Source organism: Carcharhinus amblyrhynchos, chromosome 1 (genome assembly GCF_965287045.1).
Source record: "Carcharhinus amblyrhynchos chromosome 1, sCarAmb.v2.hapA, whole genome shotgun sequence".
Classification (NCBI taxonomy): Eukaryota; Metazoa; Chordata; class Chondrichthyes; order Carcharhiniformes; family Carcharhinidae; genus Carcharhinus; species Carcharhinus amblyrhynchos.
This window is the reverse complement of record NC_137324.1, coordinates 153,853,073-153,875,690: the sequence shown is the minus strand read 5'-3', so window position 1 is coordinate 153,875,690 and position 22,618 is coordinate 153,853,073. Positions and strand designations below refer to the sequence as shown.

At 39.0% G+C, this 22,618-nt stretch overlaps 1 protein-coding gene across 1 annotated transcript in view; it reads right to left on the bottom strand.

Annotated features, from left to right (window-relative positions):
• Positions 1-1,823: 1,823 nt before the first annotated feature.
• Positions 1,824-22,618, bottom strand: part of abhd18 (abhydrolase domain containing 18) — an 80,280-nt gene continuing 59,485 nt past the window's right edge. The window contains exons 11-13 of the mRNA XM_080193828.1: positions 15,563-15,938; positions 13,063-13,225; positions 1,824-6,272 (exon numbers count right to left, since the gene is read on the bottom strand). Coding sequence (XP_080049954.1) covers positions 6,215-6,272; positions 13,063-13,225; positions 15,563-15,938 — 597 coding nt within the window. The 3' untranslated portion in view covers positions 1,824-6,214. The remainder of the gene's footprint in view (positions 6,273-13,062; positions 13,226-15,562; positions 15,939-22,618) is intronic.

Sequence of the window (22,618 nt, the reverse complement as noted above, 5' to 3'; positions counted from 1 at the left end):
ATCATTGTTTGAGATCCAACCCACTATGGTGGTGTTGTCAGCAAACTTGAAAATCAAACCTCTTCACTGGCTTACACTGGCTCTCGGTTGGGTAACAGTTGAAAATTCTGAACGCTTTTTCAAATTTGTCTGTTGCATTGTCCTCCCTATATTTTTCAGACTCTCAACCTTTCAGGATAATGGCCCTCATCTAATGGCCTCCTGAACTTCCTCAAAATGATCCATCATCGGTGGCTGTGTTTTCAGCTGCCTAAGTGCCAAGTTCTGGTAATTCTTCCTTAAAACCCACTCTACCTCTCTCTTCTTTAAAACACTCCTTAAAACTTATCTCTTTTGCCCAACCCTTTGGGCATCTGATAAACACCATGCTTTCTAAAGCAACATTCAAAGTTTGCCTTTTTAAGTTTCCTGCAAAGTATCTTATTACTTGATATATACACTAAGTTGTTGTTGAGAGCTGCACTATTTTCCATCTTTTGAAAAATGCATTTTTATGACAGTGTAACTCAAAATATTTCTTGAATTGCAGGTTGTCAGGTACTATACTTGAATGGTTAAATTAATACCTAAAGGATAGTATGTAAAAAACAGATTATGCACTGTCCTTTGGCCCTTAATGTTCACATTAATGTCCACTAATTTTAATTGGGAGCATATTTTAATGAAGTTGGCAAGGGACTTGAGTGTAGTTTGACTTTGGGATTTTTGGGTCTAAACTCCAGTTTGCTTCCACAGTGGAAAATCCAAGCCTACTCCCAGGTCTAGGATATTACCTTTAACCCATTGTTATGATGGCACAATCTATACCATAACAATTAAGTGCAAAAAATTCTAATTCCTCCTTTCATTCTTTTGATGACCTTATTCTAGTTACCAACCATTGGAATGACTTTACTTTTCAGAATGCCCAAGTTTTATAATCTTGGCAGAGATTTTTTTATAGAATCCAAAGTCCAGGTATTTATGAAAAGAATGAAGCCATAGGGTTCATTAATTTAAACAAAATAATTTTGTTACACTAAAAGCCAACATGAATATTAAAATACTATTACCTTAAATAGTCAATCACACTAAATATTTTATATTTACAATTATACTCTAAACCAAACTTATAAATTTAGCTTTCCTCTATATCATTTGGCTTACATCCCCAATAACTCAAGTCAGATACTTACAAAAAAAATTGGAAGATAAACCATGTTCTAAGTAGTGTTTCAAAGATTCATGCAAGGGCTGAGATTTATTGAGCCTTCTGTTTATTTCCATGAGGTTTTCCCTTCAAATCTTGTCCAATCACAGAATCACTATAGCGCAGAAGGCCATTCAACCCTGTCTGCACGGACTCTCCAAAGGAGCACCTTACTGAGATCCCCACACACAACAACCCCCCCCCCCCGATAACCCTGCACATTTATCTTGGCTCATCCACCTAACATGCACATCTTTGGACTTGGGTGGGGGGGAAAACCGGAACACCCGGAGGAAATACACACAATCACCCAAAACTGGAATTGAACCTGGGTCCCGAGTGCTGAAATGCATAGTGCTGACCATTGTGCCCACTAGCATCTTAAGCATGGCCACCTCAGGTTAGAACTCCCCTGTTTCTATACTTTTTAAACTTTGCAGTCTTTCATATGAAATTCACTTGCTTCTCAGCCTGGCTATCACTTGAAATCAATTCAGTCTTAATTCTGTTAGGGACCAGATCAGAAACTGCAAAGTATATTATGAAGTTAACTTTCTTTTGACTTTGGAGTTAGTTCAAGCATAAGGTATTTTGCTCCAGGTATGATTCTACTGACCCACGAGAAAACTTTTATTAAAACAGACTTTATTTAACAACATAGTTAAACTATTACAAAAAGAATCAAAATAACTTTTACCAATTGAAATACTTAAAATGACAAAGTATAATTCTTAATTGCTAGTTCCAGTTTAAACAATATCACCACAGACATAAATCCTTCTTCAGAATCAGACAGCACAACACATATATAAAGATTATGTGGGTGCTAGGCTTCCAGCCTTTTAACACCCCCAGACAGAGATACAAAAAGACATGTCTTCTGACTCCCATACAACAGCCTCCAGAGAAATATCTATCTTCAAACAGTAGAACTTCAGAGAAAGAGCCCTATTATTTTTGGCAGGTCCCAGACTCCAATCTCCAGACAGAAAAACAGCTACTTCTCTATAAAGATACCAAGTAGGAAATATGCTCATTTCAGTGTAAGCCTAACCTGCCCAGTCGCACATATTTTCCTGTCAATCTACCTAATCAAACCCTACTCTGAAAACTCCCAGGAGAAAACACTAAAATAACGGATCTGCATTAGCCCATATTAAAACAAACACACCAATAATTAGAATAACTTATGCTTTTGCAGTATCAATATGTGGGCTGCCCATTATAGACAAAACCGCACTGGGAAAATAGTACTGAAAAAAAAACTTTCACAAGAAATGACAAATACATTTTTTAAAGGCACCACATTTTCAGTTATTTAATTTATAAATATTTCTATACCCTTTTAACCAGCACACAGAACTTCAACTGAACTCTTCTTCAGAGAGGTTTCTCTGTAACAAGCTTGTTCTAAACTAAAAATGAAAATCCTGTTTGAGATGAGAATCACACTTACAATCTACTGCCCAATAATTAACCTCTTGTTGACCATTTTTCTATTGTTTATCTCCCAGACAACAAGGTAATCTGATCAGTCACTGGAAGCAAGGTGCTTTCCCAGAAATAACCTCCAAGAGAAACAGAATTCGTAAAGGGACCTTCATCCCAACAAAGTTTTTCGCCTAAAAGCACATGGACATGTGAAAATACAACAATGTAAACAATCACTTGCAATACTCCAACACCGTGCATGTATTTTAAGGTTTCTTAAGCATTTTGCTTTGAGTAAAATAAATAATGAGCAGTGAGGGCCTTGGTGGTAAACTGAGAGGACAAAGATCCCCTAGGGACCAATAACTTGTTTTAAAAAATGATTTATTTCCAAATCATAAATGGGAAAGGTCAAAATTTCACATTTTAAAACTAACTAAATAAATCAACATAAATCAAACACTACTTAATAGACAACCAATACACTGAGCTAAAGAAAAGGTACTTTAACATCAACCAAATCAATTGAGATACATTTTACAACCTCTTTTACTGTGCACTACACATCTGGCAGATGTGTAGCATTGCAATAACAAGTCCAATGTTACTCTTGACTATCCAGTAGGCTCACCTCTCCCTGCCAAACTAGGGCAAAACTTTCAGCGTCCTTCAACAGCCACTCTACTTGATCTAAATCTTCCAGATCCAAGGCCCACCTTAGCAATTCCATGTTCCTTGAATCTCCAAATGTCCTGTTATTTTCGTTCACTTTGTTTTGATCAGAAAATGAACTCTTGTAATCATCCTGCTTCTCCACAGTAGTTCCTTTCTTCCTCGGTTTCTCCCAAAGCAGCTGTTCTTTAATTGTGAAAATGCTGTGAACATCTGTCCCAAAGTTTTCATAGAAGGATATTGCACTGATGACTACAGGGAGTGTCATTTGTGATTTTGAGTAGGGTGTTTAAGGTTCTATGAAAAGGGGAGAAATTTGATTGCAGAGATTGGCACAGGTCTGGAAGTCAAGGATAATGAGGTTCAACATGGTGGAATATTTGAAAGGTTTTTTACAATGATGATGTTGCTTCAAAAGAGAGGGAACAATTTACAATGTTAGCTAGAATGAGGCCAAGGAGGCATTTTGGGTGGTTAGCACTTTAGGGATTTTGGGACAAAAAGAGTGGTCAAGGTGAAAACAGAGATGGAGCTGATCACAGATAAGCTGGGACAATTCCACTGACAAATACAAAACCATGGACTAAAATTGCTGAAATCAATGTATTGGGCATGGGGCTCAAAGTTCAATAACTCCATAGAGTGATAACAGCGCAAAGTATTTTGCAGGAATTAGTGATCTTGGACATTAGGATAGGAAGGCCAGAGAGGAATGTATTAGATTTTTAAAAATTCTTTCATGTTGCCCATCCTTTGAGTTCTTGGGTCATTTCAGAGGGCAGATAAGAGTCAACCACATTGCTGGAGCCACATGTAGACCAGATCAATTAAGGATGGCAGATTTCTTTCTCTAAAGGACATTGGTGAATCAGATGGGTTTTACAACAATGATATCTTCATGACTTCTTTCAATTACAGATTTTTTTTTCCCCCCAATAAATTAAATTTAAATTCCAACAGCTGCCATGTTGGGATTTGAATCCATGCCACCATATGCCCTAGCTTCTGGATTACTAGTGCAGTTACATTACCAAGGCAGAAAGCATGGGTTATGGAGCAGAACTTGAGCTACCAAAGTTTAACACTTGCTCATTCAGCCCAATACCCCAACTGTGTTATGAAACAAAAATACAGTAGCAGTATTCTAATCTCAGTAAAGATCCTATTAATTTAGAAGTATAATCTCCTAATGGAAAATGATGACTTGAGAAAACATTTGTATAATTTTGATTACAATGATTTTAAACTGAGAGCAAATATAAAAGTATCATGCACTAAGTGTTATAAATTCTGTTTAGCTATAGGTCATTTACAAAACATGAAGAGGAATTGGGGGTGAACTGACAAAAACTTTGCAGAAACATTACTGATAACTCACTGTCCTCATTCATGTCATTGTAACAGAACTCAGTGTCCTTGTATCAGGAGAGCTATGCAGAATGTCTGGTACCAGCCCGCTTATAACCAGCAGCTTTGAAAATATGAAACATATTAAACTCTCAAACTGGCAATTATAAACATAGAAATATTTCCTGAAATGGTATTTAGGATCAAGAATTCTGATTATACCTCTGCATAAATGAATGGTTCAGTCTTACGTAGGATATTTCCACTTTGAAAGGAAGCAAGCAAACTTTGGCTTTGAATATTCAGCTTTGAAGAATATGATCAGAATATATTTTGAGGAAAAGTATTCAGCAGTTTTTGAAGCTTTTAAGTTCTATATGCATATCGTAATTGGTGTAGTAATAATACAAATTCTAAAATTTAGTAACATTACCACCATCATTTGGGAGGGTTTTTTCTACTGCATTGTGCAGCAGAGAAAAGACAAATTAGGAAGTATAGGAATCCCTGGAGCAAAAGCATTCCAAAGGTTTGGAGATACTTGTGGGGTAGGGGTAGTAAAGATGGAAAGTTTGATTACTTTCTGCTCTGGGTTGTAAAAAATACCCTTTTCATCTTTGCTCAATGAACACAACCAACAAAACTCAAACCTTGTTGTATTTGAGAAAACAAATTTCTTATTGCCTATAAACAAAAGAAGCAGTCCATCTTTCAGGTGTTTAAACAAAAAATTTAAATATTCAAATTTAATTACAAAATTTACAGATACTATTGAACTACTTCATCAATTTTTAGTTACAAGTTCTCCATGCAAACTGAGCTAAACCAAAAATCATGGTTTTCACACATGCATCCAAAGTTCAAGAGATTATACTATAGTATGATCTCAGTTTCAGTGTACTTTCAGCAAAGCAGAATTAACAAATTAGAATTAAAATGTCAGTGTTATTTTCAGTTTTTATTCCAGATAGACAGCATTTGCATTATTTTATTCATTAAATAAAAGTTACATCAGGATCACAGTTTCTAAATTTTGTAGGCACTATATAGCACAACATAGTACCAATTTCTTCTTTTTATATGGTCTTGTGCAGATTTCCATTATATTTATTCAAATCAGTTTTAATTTGTAGTAGACACATTTAGTTTTTATGACTTTGTATTTATTTGAGTAAAATGCAATTTGTATCTGTCTGCCCTGCACTTTATCAAGTCAAAAAATAAAATTAAGCACGCTCCAACATGTCCAATAGTTTACTAGTGAAAATGTTAAAACTATTCAATCAGGTTGATTGTTAATGCTATAAAGAGCATCTTGGTTGCACCACTTACGACAATATAATAGTGTTAGTCAGTTTCAATAAATTTTGAAATGTCAGACCATTTTTTGTTACTGTATAACAAACAGGCTTTCAATCAGTACAGGACAATTAAGTTCTCATTCTTCAGTACAAAGTTGCTTTTACAATTTTTTGCTTGCAGCAATAATTTGGATCAGCCGTATAAGCTGTCAGATGTAAATCAGAAATAAAAATCACATTACAAGAGGATTAAAATCACCCTGGCATCCAAGACTCAGTTCTGGATAGAGTACTTCTGAAGGAAGCGGTCAAATGCATCATAAATGGCTTGCCTGTAAACAAAAGAAAGTTGTTGAATTTTGGAGAAAATGTACAAGAGGTGGGACGTAATTATTAATTTACTAATACCCATTTATCCCGTATAACAAAAAGAGACGGGACACATTTAATCAGAACTCTAAGCTTACTGCACTGTAAATTTTCAGGGAAAGCTCAAAAGGTTTACTCCCTCTTCGCGAGGGAAGCATCGCTGATGAGGCAGCAAAAAGGGCTATTTTAAGTGCAAGAGGCAATTTCCATCAGAAACTGGCTTAACCAGGCATACCTGGAATTTGAAAGGCTTAAACAAATTGCTTTTGAAGAGTGAGTATAGGCATTTAAAACAAGCCACTTATGAAAACCTCCATGAAATAATTCTCCTTGAAGAGTTTAAAAACTCGATACTCTTTCCAGTAAGAATACATCTAGAGGAGCAGAAGGTCACAGAGGTGAGGTAAGCAGCCACACTGGCTCACAAACATGAGTGATCCACATGAGTTGTTCTAGAAGAGACTGCCCTGACCAACTGGGAACATGCATATCCCTATGGTATCTTTAGCATCTTCTCTACCAAAAATCAGATAATAATGCCCGATATGCAGCAAGCACATAAGGAAACAGCACAGCTAAACACAAGGATATTGTGTTGGCATTAACATTTCCTCTAAGCTGTGCAGTAATCTAAATGTCTATGTGCAGGCTGTACACAGTTCCTTACGTTATTGTGTGAGAGCAAATATGCAAAATAATTAAAGGGGTTACACACAAATTCCCCATATACTCTAAAGGAACTTAGGAAATACACTGGTGCACATAGATAACTACTGTATAATTTATACTGAGACAGCTCATGATCTCTGCAAGTGTTGGTCTCATTGAAAACTAGATTCACGCAAACACACCACACACTGGAAGATCATTAATAGATCAATTGTCTCAGCAAAGCAGGAAGCAGTACTCTGCAATCCAAAACTTTATTTTGGGGTGAAGAAATGCTTCTGTTGAAAATGGCACAGGGTTACAATCACCTTTTCAAATATTCTTCCATGTGAAACCTGAAATTAAGCAATTATCATGGTTAATGGCCACCCAATTCATTTTCTGAATTGAAATTTGTTTCAGAAAACATCCTGCAAACAGTCTTGTTGATATAAATAATTAGGTTAAACTTTTTAATTAAATTTAATTAAGAAGGGGGTGGCATAGTGGCTAGCAGTGCTGCCTCACAGCGCCAGGGACCCAGGTTCAGTTCCGACCTTGGGTCACTGTCTGCATGGAGTTTGCACATTCTCCCCATGTCTGTGCGGGTTTCCTCTGGGTGCTCATTTCCTCCCAAAGATGTGCAGGTTAGGTTGATTGGCCATGCTAAAATTGCCCTTAGTGTCCTGAGATGCATAGATTAGAGGGATTAGTAGGTAAATATGTAGGGATATGGGAGTAGGGCCTGGGTGGAATTGTGGTCAGTACAGACTCGATGGGCAGAATGGCCTCTTTTTGTGCTGTAGGGTTTCTATGATTTCTACGTTGACCCTAGTGTCAGGGGATTAGCAAGGTAAATATTTGGGGTTACGGGAATAGGGCCTGGATGGGATCGTGGTTGGTGCAGGCTTGATGGGCCGAATGGCATCCCTCTGCACTGTAGGGTTTCTATGATTATTTTGCCCTCACCAGATGGAACTACTTCTCACTTAGGACATATACACACACTTCATTTCTTAGAAGCTGGCAGACTTACTGAAAAGAATCCTTGCTTTTTTTCCTGGAGCTGTAATATTTCTCTGGGCCTTAAAAAATACATTGGTCTAATGCCAGTCTTCAGCGTGCGCCTTGGTCTTGCTACTACCTCGAGGATCTAACCATAACTGCAGAGATTCCTGTGACCCAAAACCAGCCAGCCACCTGTCTGAAGCAATTCACCAGTTTGATTTGAAAGAGACCCTGACTGCAAAATCGTGGCAATTTCCTCACTGTCAGCGTGGCCAGTTAGAATGTTGGACAGTTCTGGATACTACACATTGGGAAGGTGTGAACATATTGGAGAGAACGCAGAAGAGATTTACAAGAATGTTTCCAGGATGAGAAACTGGACTCTTCTCTTTGAGAGAGGGTGGTTAAGATGAGATTTGATAGGGATGTTCAAAATCATGAATGGGGTTGGTAGAGTAGAAAGGGAAAAATTGTTCCCACTTGTAAAAAGGAGCAAGAATATGGTACAGGTTGAAAATGATTTGCAAAAGAAGCCAATGTGATGCGAGAAAAAAAACTTTTCCTTGAGTGGTTTGGATCTAGCATGCACTGCCTGGAAGTGTAGTAGTGACAGGTCCAAATGAGACATTCAAGAGGGCAGTAGATGATTACTTAAATAAAACAATGCACAGGGGCACGGGGTACATTAGGCACAAAGTCATGATGCTGATTTGGAGAGCCAGTGCAAACATGATGGTTCCTTCTGCATTGTAACAATTCTTTATACGCTTGGTGATTGGCTGCTAAGAAGTTAAAATCTGCTACAATGATGGATTTAAAAGATGAATGACAAAAGAACTCGAGGCAAAATTAAGTTATTTAAAGCCATGAATCGTTATGATATAGAAAGCACTACTCGATGGTATGGTGACCACAGCTTCAACAATATCTTTCAATGGAGAGATAGGTAATACCTGAAGGGGAAATAAATTACTGCAAAATGGTGAAATAGCAGGGGAATGGGACTAATTGGATAGCTTTTGAAAAAAAAAGTTACAATGGGTTGAACAGCCTCCCTCTGTGTTGTACCAGTCTATAATTCTACGGGTCAATAAGTTATCAAAACTAAGGATTCATCCTGGCCTCATGTGCACAATTTGAAACAGAGGTGACACTTTCAAACAGAGATGAATGCTCACCATCAGAAGCAGGAACGTGGCTTTGTTCTCCTTGCAAACATAGGTACATAATGGTAATTTGTAGTTTCCTCAAAGTGCTGTACCACAGTAGCACCCTAGCTTCTAAGTCAGTATGCCACAGGTTTAAGCCCATGAGACACCTTGTATTTGAGTCAGAGACTTCAGCATGCTGATATTTTTGCATTGTCCTCGGAGAGTTTAGCACAGTGCCATCTTTAGGATAAAATGTTAAATCAGGATCCTATCCTCATCCATAAAAGCAATACTTGAGCAATTGGGGCTCGTTCTGGGGAAGGTGGGACCTCTATAAGAGTGATGGTCTACACCTGAATCAGAGGGGAACCAATATCCTGGGGGGTAAATTTGCTAAGGCTATGCAGGGAGGTTTAAACTGATTCGGAGGGGGGGTGGGATCCTGAGTAGAGGGGGTGAAAGTGAGGGGGGCATAGATGGGGACTGCAATGCACGGCATTGTGGGGCTGGGGCGGAGCAGGGTTTGAAATGCGTATACTTTAATGCGAGGAGTATTCGCAATAAAGTGGATGAACTTGCAGCGTGGATCAGTACCTGGGACTTTGATGTTGTGGCCATTTCAGAGACATGGATAGAGCAGGGTCAGGAATGGTTGTTGCAGGTCCCGGGGTTCAAATGCTTTAGTCGGAGTAGAGAAGGAGGTAGAAGGGGGGGAGGGGTAGCATTATTGGTCAAGGACTGTATCACAGTGTCAGAGAGGAAGTTTGATGAGGACTTGTCTGTTGAGGTAGTATGGGTGGAGATTAGAAATAGGAGAGGAGAGGTCACCCTGTTGGGAGTCTTTTATAGACCTCCTAAAAGTTCTAGAGAGGTTGAGGAAAGGATTGCGGAGACGATCCTGGTTAGGAGTGAAAGTAATAGGGTAATTGTTATGGGGGACTTTAACTTTACTAATATTGATTGGAATTGCTATAGCTCTAGCTCGTTAGAGGGGTCAGTTTTTGTACAAAGCGTGCAGGAGGGTTTTTTGAGTCAGTATGTAGATAAGCCAACTAGAGGTGAGGCTATATTGGATTTGGTGCTGGGAAATGAGCCAGACTTGGAAGTTGGTGTGCATTTTGGTGATAGTGACCACAATTTGGTTACGTTCACCTTAGTGATGGAAAGGGATAGGCATGAACCTCGGGCCAGTAGTTTTAGCTGGGGGAAGGGTAATTATGAGGCCATTAGGAGAGAATTAGGAAGCATAGGTTGGACTAGGAGATTACAGGGACTGGGAACGTCCGAAATGTGGAGTTTTTTCAAGGAGCAGCTACTGCGAGTCCGTGATAGGTATGTCCCTGTCAGGCAAGGAGGAATTGGTAGGGCTAGGGAACCGTGGTGCACTAAAAAAGTTGATTCGTTGGTTAAAAAGAAAAAGGAGGCTTATGTTCGGATGAGACTTGAGGGCTCAGGTAGTGCACTAGAAAACTTTAGATTGGCTAGGAGGGAGTTAAGAAGGGCTAAAAGAGGACATGAGAAGACTTTGGCTGATAGGATTAAGGAGAATCCTAAGGCGTTCTATAGGTATGTCAAGAACAGAAGGTTGGTTAGGGCAAGATTAGGGCCAGTTATAGACAGCAGAGGGAAGTTATGTGTGGAACCGGAAGAGATTGGAGAGGCATTGAACCAATATTTCTCTTCGGTGTTCACGCAGGGGGACAAGAATATAGCTGAGGAGGACACTGGGTTGCAGGGGAGTAGAATAGATAGTATTACAGTTGATAAGGAGGATGGGCTGGATATTCTTGAGGGATTGAAAATAGATAAGTCCCCTGGTCCGGATGGGATTTACCCTAGGATTCTCTGGGAGGCAAGAGAAGTGATTGCAGAGCCTCTGGCTCTGATCTTCAGGTCGTCGGTGGCCTCTGGTATAGTACCGGAAGATTGGAGGTTAGCGAATGTTGTCCCATTGTTTAAGAAGGGGAACAGAGACTTCCCTGGGAATTATAGACCGGTGAGTCTCTCTTCTGTTGTGGGCAAGGTTTTAGAAAAAATTATTAGGGATAGGATTTATAGTTATTTGGAGAGTAATGAATTGATTGGAGATAGTCAGCATGGTTTTGTAGCGGGTAGGTCGTGCCTTACTAACCTTATTGAGTTTTTTGAGAAAGTGACCAAAGAGGTGGATGGGGGTAAGGCAGTTGACGTGGTATATATGGATTTTAGTAAGGTGTTTGATAAGGTTCACCATGGTAGGCTTCTCAGAAAATGCAGATGTATGGGATTGAGGGTAATCTAGGAAATTGGATCAGGAATTGGCTCGCAGATAGGAGACAGAGGGTGGTGGTTGATGGTAAATATTCGTCATGGAGTTCGGTTACGAGTGGTGTGCCTCAGGGATCTGTTTTGGGGCCACTGCTGTTTGTAATTTTTATTAATGATCTGGATGAGGGTATAGTTGGGTGGATTAGTAAATTTGCTGATGACACCAAAGTCGGAGGTGTGGTAGATTGTGAGGAAGGGTGTCATAGTTTGCAGGAAGACTTGGACAGGTTGCAGAGCTGGGCCGAGAGGTGGCGGATGGAGTTTAATGCGGAGAAGTGTGAGGTAATTCACTTTGGTAGGAATAACAGATGTGTTGAGTATAGGGCTAACGGGAGGACTTTGAATAGTGTGGATGAACAGAGGGATCTAGGTGTATGTGTACATAGATCCCTGAAAGTTGGGAATCAAGTAGATAGGGTTGTTAAGAAGGCATACGGTGTCTTGGCGTTTATTGGTAGGGGGATTGAATTTAGGAGTCGCAGCGTCATGTTGCAACTGTACACAACTCTGGTGCGGCCGCACTTGGAGTACTGTGTGCAGTTCTGGTCCCCACATTACAGGAAGGATGTGGAGGCTTTGGAGAGGGTGCAGAGGTGGTTTACCAGGATGTTGCCTGGTATGGAGGGGAGGTCCCATGAGGAGAGACTGAGGGATTTGGGGTTGTTTTTGCTGGAAAGAAAGCGGCTAAGAGGGGATCTTATTGAAACATATAAGATGATTAGAGATTTAGATAGGGTGGACAGTGATAGCCTTTTTCCTCGGATGGAGAAAGCTAGCACGAGGGGGCATGGCTTTAAATTAAGGGGGGGTAGTTATAGGACGGATGTCAGGGGTAGGTTCTTTACCCAGAGGGTGGTGAGGGATTGGAATGCCCTGCCTGCTGCGGTTGTAAATGCGCCTAGTTTGGGGGTGTTTAAGAGATCCGTGGATAGGTTTATGGACGAAAAGGGATTGGTTTAGGTTAGTGGGTCATTGTTTTTTAACTGGTCGGTGCAACATCGTGGACCGAAGGGCCTGTTCTGCACTGTAATGTTCTATGTTCTATAAAAGGGCCCAGGCACTATTTGAATAGATATGGGGAGTTTTCCCTGGTGTCATGGCCAACTCTTATCCATCAACTAACACCTAAACTAGATGATCTTTTCATTTCTTTCACTATAGTTGTTGAGACTTTGCTGTGCAAAAGCGACCACATTTTAAAAGTACTCCATTGACAGTAAACTGTTGTGAATGTTTTGATATTATGAAAGGCCAAGAGACAAATAGGTGCACAACTCAACCAGAGTGGAAAGAGTTGTGGGAGGAATAATGCGTGATTGCAAGAGCGAGATCGGAATAAAAAAAGATGAGGCCCAAAATAATGCATTTCCCAATCACCTATGGCAGCAGGTAAGGTCATTATGAACCTGTCTATAGGGTAGAATTCAAAAATTGAAAGACAGAAATTTCATTCACTTGCACATCAACAGGTGGTTGGCTAGACACTTGTTCACCTCCTCACCTGGGGACAATGTCTGATGTGGGAAGAAAAGTCCAATCAATCAACTACCAGAAAAAAGTGTTTAGATCTATATACTCAACAACTTCTTCCTGTTAGACCACAGATAAATACCAGTTTGGTAACTTTTCACTCATTTACCTGAACAGGCCTTGTTTGAAGAGATAAGCACTAATGTGGCCACCTTCCAAGTATCTGATTTCGCAGCCAGGCCAGATTTCATTAAGGCTGCGTACTCCAGCTCGGGGAATGTAGGCATCTTCCTTTGCTTGGACTACTATGATGAGACCAGGATCCACTGGCACTGCAATTTAAATCAAAGGAAAGATGATTAGAACTTCCAGAAACACAGCAACATTTCAATGAATTGCTCAACCAGACAGAAAAACAGAATTTAGTGCAATATAGCAGGGATATAGGTTGAAGTTTACATTTATTCCTTTTCGGGCATGTAAACCACTTCTGCTTCAAATCTTTATTGAATTTTATCCATTAAAAGATGCAACGGTTGCTTGCTTCAGCCCTATCTTAATAAATGTATCCAAGCCAGTCTCAAGTAATAATTTTAAATCGACACCTCATCAGTCACTCCCCAACTTTAGGCTTCCAATTCTTCCCATTCTCCCCATGAAAATATGGACATTATTAAATCTCCTCCTGTCCTCATCTGTGCCACTGTAGGTCGTGCCATTTCTTAAAGTTTCAATTCAAACATTTTTCTCAATCTTGCTATCATCTTGTGCTCTGTTACTTCTATATTTTCTGAAATGGAGCAGCAGAAGCCGCAAATCTTACTCTCATTTGAGAGTTAAACAATTCTTTGCTCTTCCACTACATGCCCCTATTTCTCAAATCCAAAATTTCACTCAGTTTTTTATGGCTTTATGCATTTGTACTTCATTTTTTTGGATGTAATTAAATACCTTTGTCTCTTAATTCACACTCATATCTTTAAATTAGATGCACAATTTCAGAACTACGTTCCTCCCATGAAACTGCCTCCATTGTTTAACTAACTTTCCATATTGAACTACATCTGGCATCTGTCTGTCCATGATGCTAACCTAGGAAGGACCTCCTGTCTTAAAGAAAAATAACCCAGTCCTCCACAGAGTTTACCAAACATCCTACTTGTGTCATCATTTTGGCACTCTGTTCACCACACCAAAATCAAAATCATCTCGCTATTCAGAGAACAAAAGTGGGCCAACACTGACCCCTATTAACCCTAGCCTTTTATTTCATGTCAATAAACAAAATGTCTACTCACGTTTTGTGACATATTTCACTGAACAGCTTTGGAAAATCCATTTACATTACATTAACAGCATTCCTTGGTCCAGTCATTTCTTTAAAAAAGTCTCAGATTTGTCAAACATGACATGCTTGTAATAACTCCTTGCTGTCTGCCCTCAATTAAACATTGGTTTCTGAATGTTTATTATTTCATCTCAAATTATGGATTTTAACAGTCTGCAGCAATAACAACTGCTGTTTTTCTAACAGCTCATCTACAATTACTATTAGACTAATTGGTCTATGATTACCAATATTATTCTTCTTGAATAACACTGCTTAATCTCCAATCTCATAGCACAATTTACATTAAGATTGAGAATTGTGGCCAAAGCTGTCTCGGCTCAGACCTAGTTCAATGGCCTCGTTTCTGCATTCAATCCTAAAAAAATAGATTAACTGGTCATTTATCTCACTGCATTTTATGGAACTTTGGCACCTCTGGGACACGATGCAGAAAAGGACAACTGCAATATGTAATTATTCCACCTGGAGCACCAGAAAATCTTTGAAAAAATATTAAGATACAACACAGATGTAGGTTAGCACTGTTGCCTCATAGCGCCAGGGACCCAGGTCACTATCTGCGTGGAGTTTGCACATTATCCCCATGTTTGCGTGGGTTTCCTCTGGGTGCTCTGGTTTCCTCCCACACTCCAAAGATGTGCAGGTTAAGTTGATTGGGCATACTAAATTGCTCCTTAGTGTCAACGAGATTAGCAAGATGAATGTGGGTTTACGGGGATAGGGCCTGGGTGGGATTGTTGTCAGTGCAGGCTCGATGGGCCAAATGGCCACCTCCTGCACTGTAGTGATTCTACATTCAAAAAATATAGAAGCAGAATTAAGCTATTTGGCCCCTCGAGTCCGCTCCACCATTCAATCATGGCTGTTATGCTCCTTATCCCTATTTTCCTGCCTTCTCCCCATAACCCTTCAACCCATTACCAATCAAAAATTTGTCTAACTCCTTAAATTTACTCACTGTCCCAGCATCCACCACACTTTGGAGTAGCGAATTTCACAGATTCACAACACTTTGGGAGGAGTCATTTCTCCTCAACTCTGTTGTAAATTTGCTACCCCTTATCCTAAGACGATGACCTCTTGTCCCAGAATACCCCACCTAAGGAAGCATCTGCTCCAGGTCTACTTTATCATCTTGTATATCTCAATTTGATCTGCCCTCCTTCTTCTAAATTCCAGAAAGTATAGGCCTAAACTGTTCAATCCGACTGAAAAGCCAACTGAATGAAAAATTAGACAAAGTTTCAATTAGGTAAAAAGCATCACTTTAGTACATAATTTGGATACGCTTTGTATTTCATTGAAAGTTTTAAATTACCTGAGAAATTTCCAATATGTGTACATTCATCCATGACTCCTTTCATGAAGAGTATAGATTCTCGTGCAAGGGATGTCCGACTATTTTTCCTCTTTAACGGCTCACAGTTTACAGTGGATGAATACTTGTTCGTATTTGATGAGGACGTTTGGTGATTCAGGCAACCAGTGTTCGAGGTACCTTGAAGCAGAATTCCTTGAGTAGAGGCATTTAAGGCAGCTGTGTCGGTACTAAACTGAGAAACTGTCGAAGCCCTCATCATTTCTCTCTTGGCATTTAAATTTATTATGTCTGTAGTAAGATCATGATGTTGCAAGTTTTCCAAACTGGATGCGGAATTCTTCACAAAATCTTGTCCCATTTTAAAGGAATCTGTCTAAATATCAAATACTTAAAGTTTATAAATAATTTCAAAGATATTTCAGTAAGTATTCAAATAAGTAAGTTATTTGTTTAAACTTCTTCCATCAACCCCAACACTTGCATATATGCAGTTTGAACACAAATCTTAGACTGTGGTCAACAAGAAAATACCAAATCAAGTTTCTCTCTCAGGAATGCTGAAGACAATTATAACATGTTTCAATTGAAACTAAACATCATTTCCACATAGAACACCTGTACACAAACATGGTAAACTGGTAATTTATATATTCTAATGTACAAAATGCCCAATAACCTTTCTCCATTTGAATATCACTTTTACATCTTTCCTAAAAAGAATATTTGCTGAGAGAGTTGAGTGCAAGTCATTCTGACAACTGATCTTTACTACAGACAACAGCCTGGCAGCCAAAAAGTAAACCATAGACTGGGTTAGTCAAAATCTGCAACAACCAAGGCCCAGTAAAACCTCTGAAGATCATTTTCAGAGAATAGGAAAATCAGACAATTGCGTTGGGATTCAAACTTAATCCCCTCCAAATTACGTGAAAGTGCTCTACAGCTAGAGTTCCCGACAATTTATTTCTCCCTGTTCTTTCACTTCTCAAATCTCATGGGTTTTTCTTGCAGCTGTAATGGGAAAGAATGGGAGCTTAGATAGTCTTTTTTTTGTTTATATATCCAATTCAATCCAATCCAATCAAAGTCCAATTCAGAGTCTTATCAAGTGAGACATTTATGATCCAAGCTGACAAGACGGGCCTCTCACTTCCTGCCTTGGGCTTGATCTACATGATCCAAGCTGATTGGAGTAGGCATTGCACCTCCTCCAAGGCTTGATCTCATTTGCATCAAAGGCTGAGATGCCGCTTTAAAAAACTGCTTCAAATGAAGCCACAATGTAACTGCATGACTTCAACGAAGCAAGTCAATACTACTTTTGATCTTAGCCAAAAGGCCGTGAAACTTCTCAATAGCGGACATAAATCCAAATTTATGGTCAGCTGCCAAAAGGTGTACCCAAGTAGGGCGAGATCAATCCTCTTTGGTTTCAGCTGTCCCTAAATAGGAAAATCCAATGGTGAAAATTACTTGATTTAGAAAGCCACCCAAGGACAAATAAGTAATCCAATGACATGGTTGTAATGTTTAAGACTGAACAGAAATAAATAATTATTTTTGCTAAGTATATAAAACTAAACCTCAAGTGGCCGGAGAAACTTGAGTCACGCAAATGATTTACTATGATCAGATCCCTTGTCTTATGTGGGTGAATGGTTCAAAAACAGGCATCAGTTACTTCCCCACAAATAAATGTAGCAAATCATGTTGGACTCCACTCTCATTTTCCAGTAGCTGGTTTTTGATTATGCAGATGCTGTCTTTTGAAAAGTGAAGGATTTGCAGATGATTAGTATTGCTTTAACAATAAAGCAGAGGGACAGAAAATAAACTGCATTTCAAGCAAGCGGGGTCCAAAAGGGCAACTGCTTTTTTACTAATGCTAGGAATAATAAAAAAAATAAAATTAGAAATGTGCTTTGAAGGGAAATTACAATATCAATGACCTAGGTAAACCAGGATTTTAATTGGGGAATTAAGATACTGGATCTGGGTTAATTATCTAGAGAAAGGATACGCCTAACAAAGCAATGACAAAGCAGAACAATGGCTAGTTTTCATCCGTAAACCTGAAGTTATCCAATACTCTGCTGACCATGAACAAGTTTAAGTTTATTATCATTCTAAGCAGGCTCACATTAACACGGCAATGAAGTTACTGTGAAAATCCCCTAGTCGCCACACTCTGACACCTGTTCGGGTACACTGAGGAAGAATTTAGCATGACCAATGCACCTAACCTCCACATCTTCTCAGACTGTGGGAGGAAACGAGCACCTGAAGGAAATCCACAAAGACCCCCGGAGAATGTGCGGAGTCTGCACAGTGACCCAAGCCAGGAATCAAACCCAGGTCCCTGGGCGCTGTGAGGCAGCAGTGCTAACCACTGTGCCACCATACCATCCCAGTTGAATAACTTGCACAAAGTCCTATGCTCCTATCACCCTTCGCTCGCTGACCTACACAGGCTCCCAATCAAGTAATATCTTGATTTTTAAATTGACGTTCTTGTTTTCAAATTCTTCAATGGCCACACCTCTGCCCATTTCTATAAATCTTCTCCCTGCCCCACAATCTTCCTAGATGTCTGCTCTTCTCTAATTCTGGTCTCTTGTGCACCCCCCCATTTTAATCATTCAGTTGGTGCCTTCATTGTCTAAGCCCCAAGTGCAGGAATATCTAACCTATTTCACTTTCCTCCTTGAAGATGCTACCGAAAACTTCTCTTTGATCAAGCTTCTGTCATCTGACCTAATATCAAAGTTTGGTGTTATATCTTGCTTTATAATGCTCCTGTGAAGCATCTTGGAATGTTTCATTACAATAAAGACTTTATATAATTGTAAGTTGCTGTTGTAAAGTGGCAATTCCAAGTGAGAAGAGAAAACTTTCGGATAGAGATAAATGATGTTGTAGATTCCTGGTCAGGAAAAGATAGACAGCAAAAATGACTATGTACAACAAGGGGAAATCACAGCACACATTTTGAACTTGTTATCTTGACAGCTATGTTGGATAATACAATTATAGATTTGAATTCTATGCTAATGCCCTGCTTCAAGGCAAAAGGCTCATTTCCAAACTCACGAGACTAAAGATCAGAATTATAACATGGCAATGCACAATTCAATATTTTCTAATGATAAGTAAGTTATGGATCTATAGCATGTTACTAATTACTTTTCTGTGACTGCTCAGCTTAAAAATATTAATGGTTCTGTACAGGGCTGCACTGAATCAAATCATACAGTGAACCCTTGATTGTAATTCAGACCAATTTTCTCCAGCTTTTGCATTCACAGCAGACTGCAATTTGCACAAAGAATTCCCTATAAACGGAAATTTACAATATGGCAGCAAACAGGAGCAACATACCTCAGACTGTGATGATACTCTGCCTTTAAGAAATGTATTTGTTACGGTTCTTGTGCAAGATCTGTTTTAGCATTTTCTTTTTATTACCAGCGTTGTTTTGTCTATAACCGGCATCCTGTATTATTACTGCAGCAGTATAATTGCTTCTAATTGCTAGAATGTTTGTTTTAATCTGGACTAATGCTGTTTTGTTGTTTTTAGTGGTTTCCCCTGGTGTTTTGCAGAGTAGAATTTGATTAGGTTGATTGACAGGGAAGGTCAAATGACTTGGTGGAGCTAGGCTTAGTTGCTGTTTAGCTACTGCTTTGAGATGAAAGCTCAATTTCCTCTCTCTGAAGTTGGAGACTGGAATCTGCCAGATGTCTCTTTCTCTGAGAATGTGCTGTGTGACAGAGGATTTTTCTCTGAGAGTTGCTGTCTGGAAGCTACACAGGGAGGTATCCCCCAATGTCTCGAGACTGGGAACTGCCAGAGTAGGTTTATTTCTCTGAAGTTCTATTGTTTGAGGATATATCCTTCTCTGGAAACTGCCGTCTGGCCAGAGATGTTAAAAGGCTAAAACTCTAGCACCAGAAGAACGTTTTTTTTGTGGCAACTAAATCTGAAGAACAGTGTATATCTGTAGGGATATTGCTTTAAGTTGGAATATAGAGATTGCTAGTGTTAAGAATTATACTTTGCTGTATTTAAAAAGTTTAATGGCAAAAGTTAGGCTAATTCTCTTTGCTATATTCTAACTGTATTCTTAAATAAAGTTTGTTTTGATAGAATTTCCTAGTGGGTCAATTACATCATACCTGGAGCACAACACCTTATGCTCGTCCTAATGCCAAAATTAAAAGTAAAAGTTGGGGTCTAGTCTTTCTTTATAAAATACTTTGGAGTATCTCTATCTCATTGAGACGTATAAGATGATGAATGGGATGGATAGGATAGAGGTGGAGAGACTCTTCCCGCTCAAAAAAGACAGTAGGACTAGGGGGCACAGCCTCAAGATAAAAGGGGGGCGGTTTAGAACGGAGTTGAGGAGGAACTTCTTCACTCAAAGGGTGGTGAATCTCTGGAATTCTCTGCCCGTTGAAGTGGTGGAGGCTGCCTCGCTAAATATTTTTAAGACGCGGGTTGATGGGTTTTTGATAAGAGAGGGGATTAAGGGTTATGGGGAGAAAGCGGGAAAGTGGAACTGAGCAGCGACAGATCAGCCATGATCTTATTGAATGGCGCGGCAGGCTCGAGGGGCTAGATGTCCTACTCCTGCTCATAGTTCTTATGGTCCCTAGCATAGTGACATAGCTTTGCACCACTGGATTATGCAAATGATTTCACACAGGATGTTCACTATCAGGAAAAACGCTCTACAGGCAAAATGATTCACACTAAAATTACAATGTGGATACAATATAGAAAATAAATATATACATAAACCAAATAAACTATTAGAGGAAAACACGAACCGCTTATTTATGTTGCGCATTTCATGACCTCAGTATGTCCTAAAGTATTTCTGGAAGTATAATCTTTGTTGTAATTAACAGACATGCACAACTAATATACATTAAGGTCCTGCAAACTGCAATGAGATAAAAGTGACTATTGTATTGCTTAGTGATGTGGGTCAAAGGATAAACATTCACCAGAAAAATTCCCTTTCTGCACTACAAATAGTGTGATGAAATCTTTGACAACTGTCTGACTGGGTGGATGAGGCCTTGGTTTAAACTCACATTTCTTTTGTACTACACTAAAATGTCAGCCAAGATGATGTCCTCAAGTTTCTACAATGTAGTTGGAATTCTTGACTTTATGACCCAGAGATGAGAGTGCTCCTACTGAGCCAAGGCCAACACTGATAGTAATAATTCACTGTTTGCCTTAAATGGTTTCCATTACTAAAATAATTTGATCGAATCTGTAAGTCAAACATGTACAGGATATGTCTCTACACCCAAAGAGCTCTCTCTAACTACACTAACAGTGAAGATAAATAGTTTGATTTAGTAAATCCATGTACAGCAGCTGAACAAAGCGCTTCTACCTCTGAAGTAGAAGACAGTTCATTTGAAAGACATCAATACATAGTACTTAATAGGACAGAAATTATATTTCATTATTGAAGTGGATGGGATTGTGGATAAAATTCCCAGCTTTCTGGCACAACGTTTACAAGATCAAACAAAACGGCTTTTGGAATATCTTTCTGGCATAACATCCCCTTAATGATTGTGATCATTCAGACATTAGGCTCCGCCCCTTTGTGGAGGTAAACGTGGCAACAGACTACAGATCAAATTTAGTTTCATTTGTCGACTGCGTCCATATCCCAATTCAATGCTCTCCAAAGTTAATGATAATTCTCCACAAACTGTTTATTTCTTGGCTCTCAGGGTCCAAGGTAAAAGAGATAATTTAAGATTTCAGTTTCAAGACTTCAATTTAGAATATATTTGCCCGAGTAAATTTTTTCTCAAAACGATTTTATGATACAATGCAGGAATCGTGAGATGTATAAAGTAAAACAATGAATCTGTGTTTATATATGCAATATCAACCCAAAGGCCACACAAATTGCATTTTGAAGTTGAGTAATTTGTTTGGAAAGGCACAGCAACCATTTCATGCAGAGCATGGTCTCATACACAATGCATTATACTTACAGCACAAAACTAAACCATCTGGCCCAACTGCTCCTTGCTGGTGTTTCACATGAATAGCCTCAATTTCCTCTTCTTCTAAATGTATCAGCATAACCTTCCATTCCTTTTTCTCACATGTGCCAGATCATAATAATTCACTGCCTAAGGAATTTTCTCATCTTGCCTTAGGTATTTTTGCAAATCATCCTAAATCTGTGTTCTCTGACTACTGACTCTTCGGCTTCTGTATACAGTTTCTCCAACAAAACCTTTCACGATTTTGAAAACAATTATATCTCTTCACAACAGTGAGGAAAAGCACAAAAGCTTACTTTGCTTCTAGGTGATTTTACAAGCTTGAACAGTGTACCATAAGGATGAATTATTATAAGCATTCTTCCAAAATCACTGTTTTTGTATGACTGAGCTATCAAAGTTTTCCTGCTTCATTAGCAGATGCCTTATGACACTCCCTCATTCAGCACAATGGCTACTCAGCATCAAACATGGGATAACAACGAGCCTGAAGTTATCAGGGCTTTCCTTAATTTGCAACTTCAGTAGCAAAGTGTCCAATGATATGGAAACTATGAATGTACAAGCAAAATACACAATATCACCATAAATGAACAGCTCAACAGTTCAATAAATGTATTCATTATGAAAGATATAAAAGGATTCTGACTTCTATGTATGCTGGTAGGCAGCTTAATGTTTGTGTATCACATACCTTTTAAAAATGTTGCACTTGATGGTGAGGCAGGGGCTTAGATGAGTGACAGAATCAAATCATTCATTTACGCATTTCTTTTCAGTACCAAACACCATTAATTGTTTCACTCGTTGCGAGATTTTAAACTGACATACAAGGTGGGAATGGAGAGAATAAATTTTGTCTTAACACTTAGTATTCAGTTTTAAATTAAATCCAAGGTGACATTGATTAACTATGTTAGTTTGATCATAAAGAGAGATACTGTTAACAAAATGACTAAATAATTTTATAATGTAGGCACAATTTAATGCTGGAAATAGAGGCCTA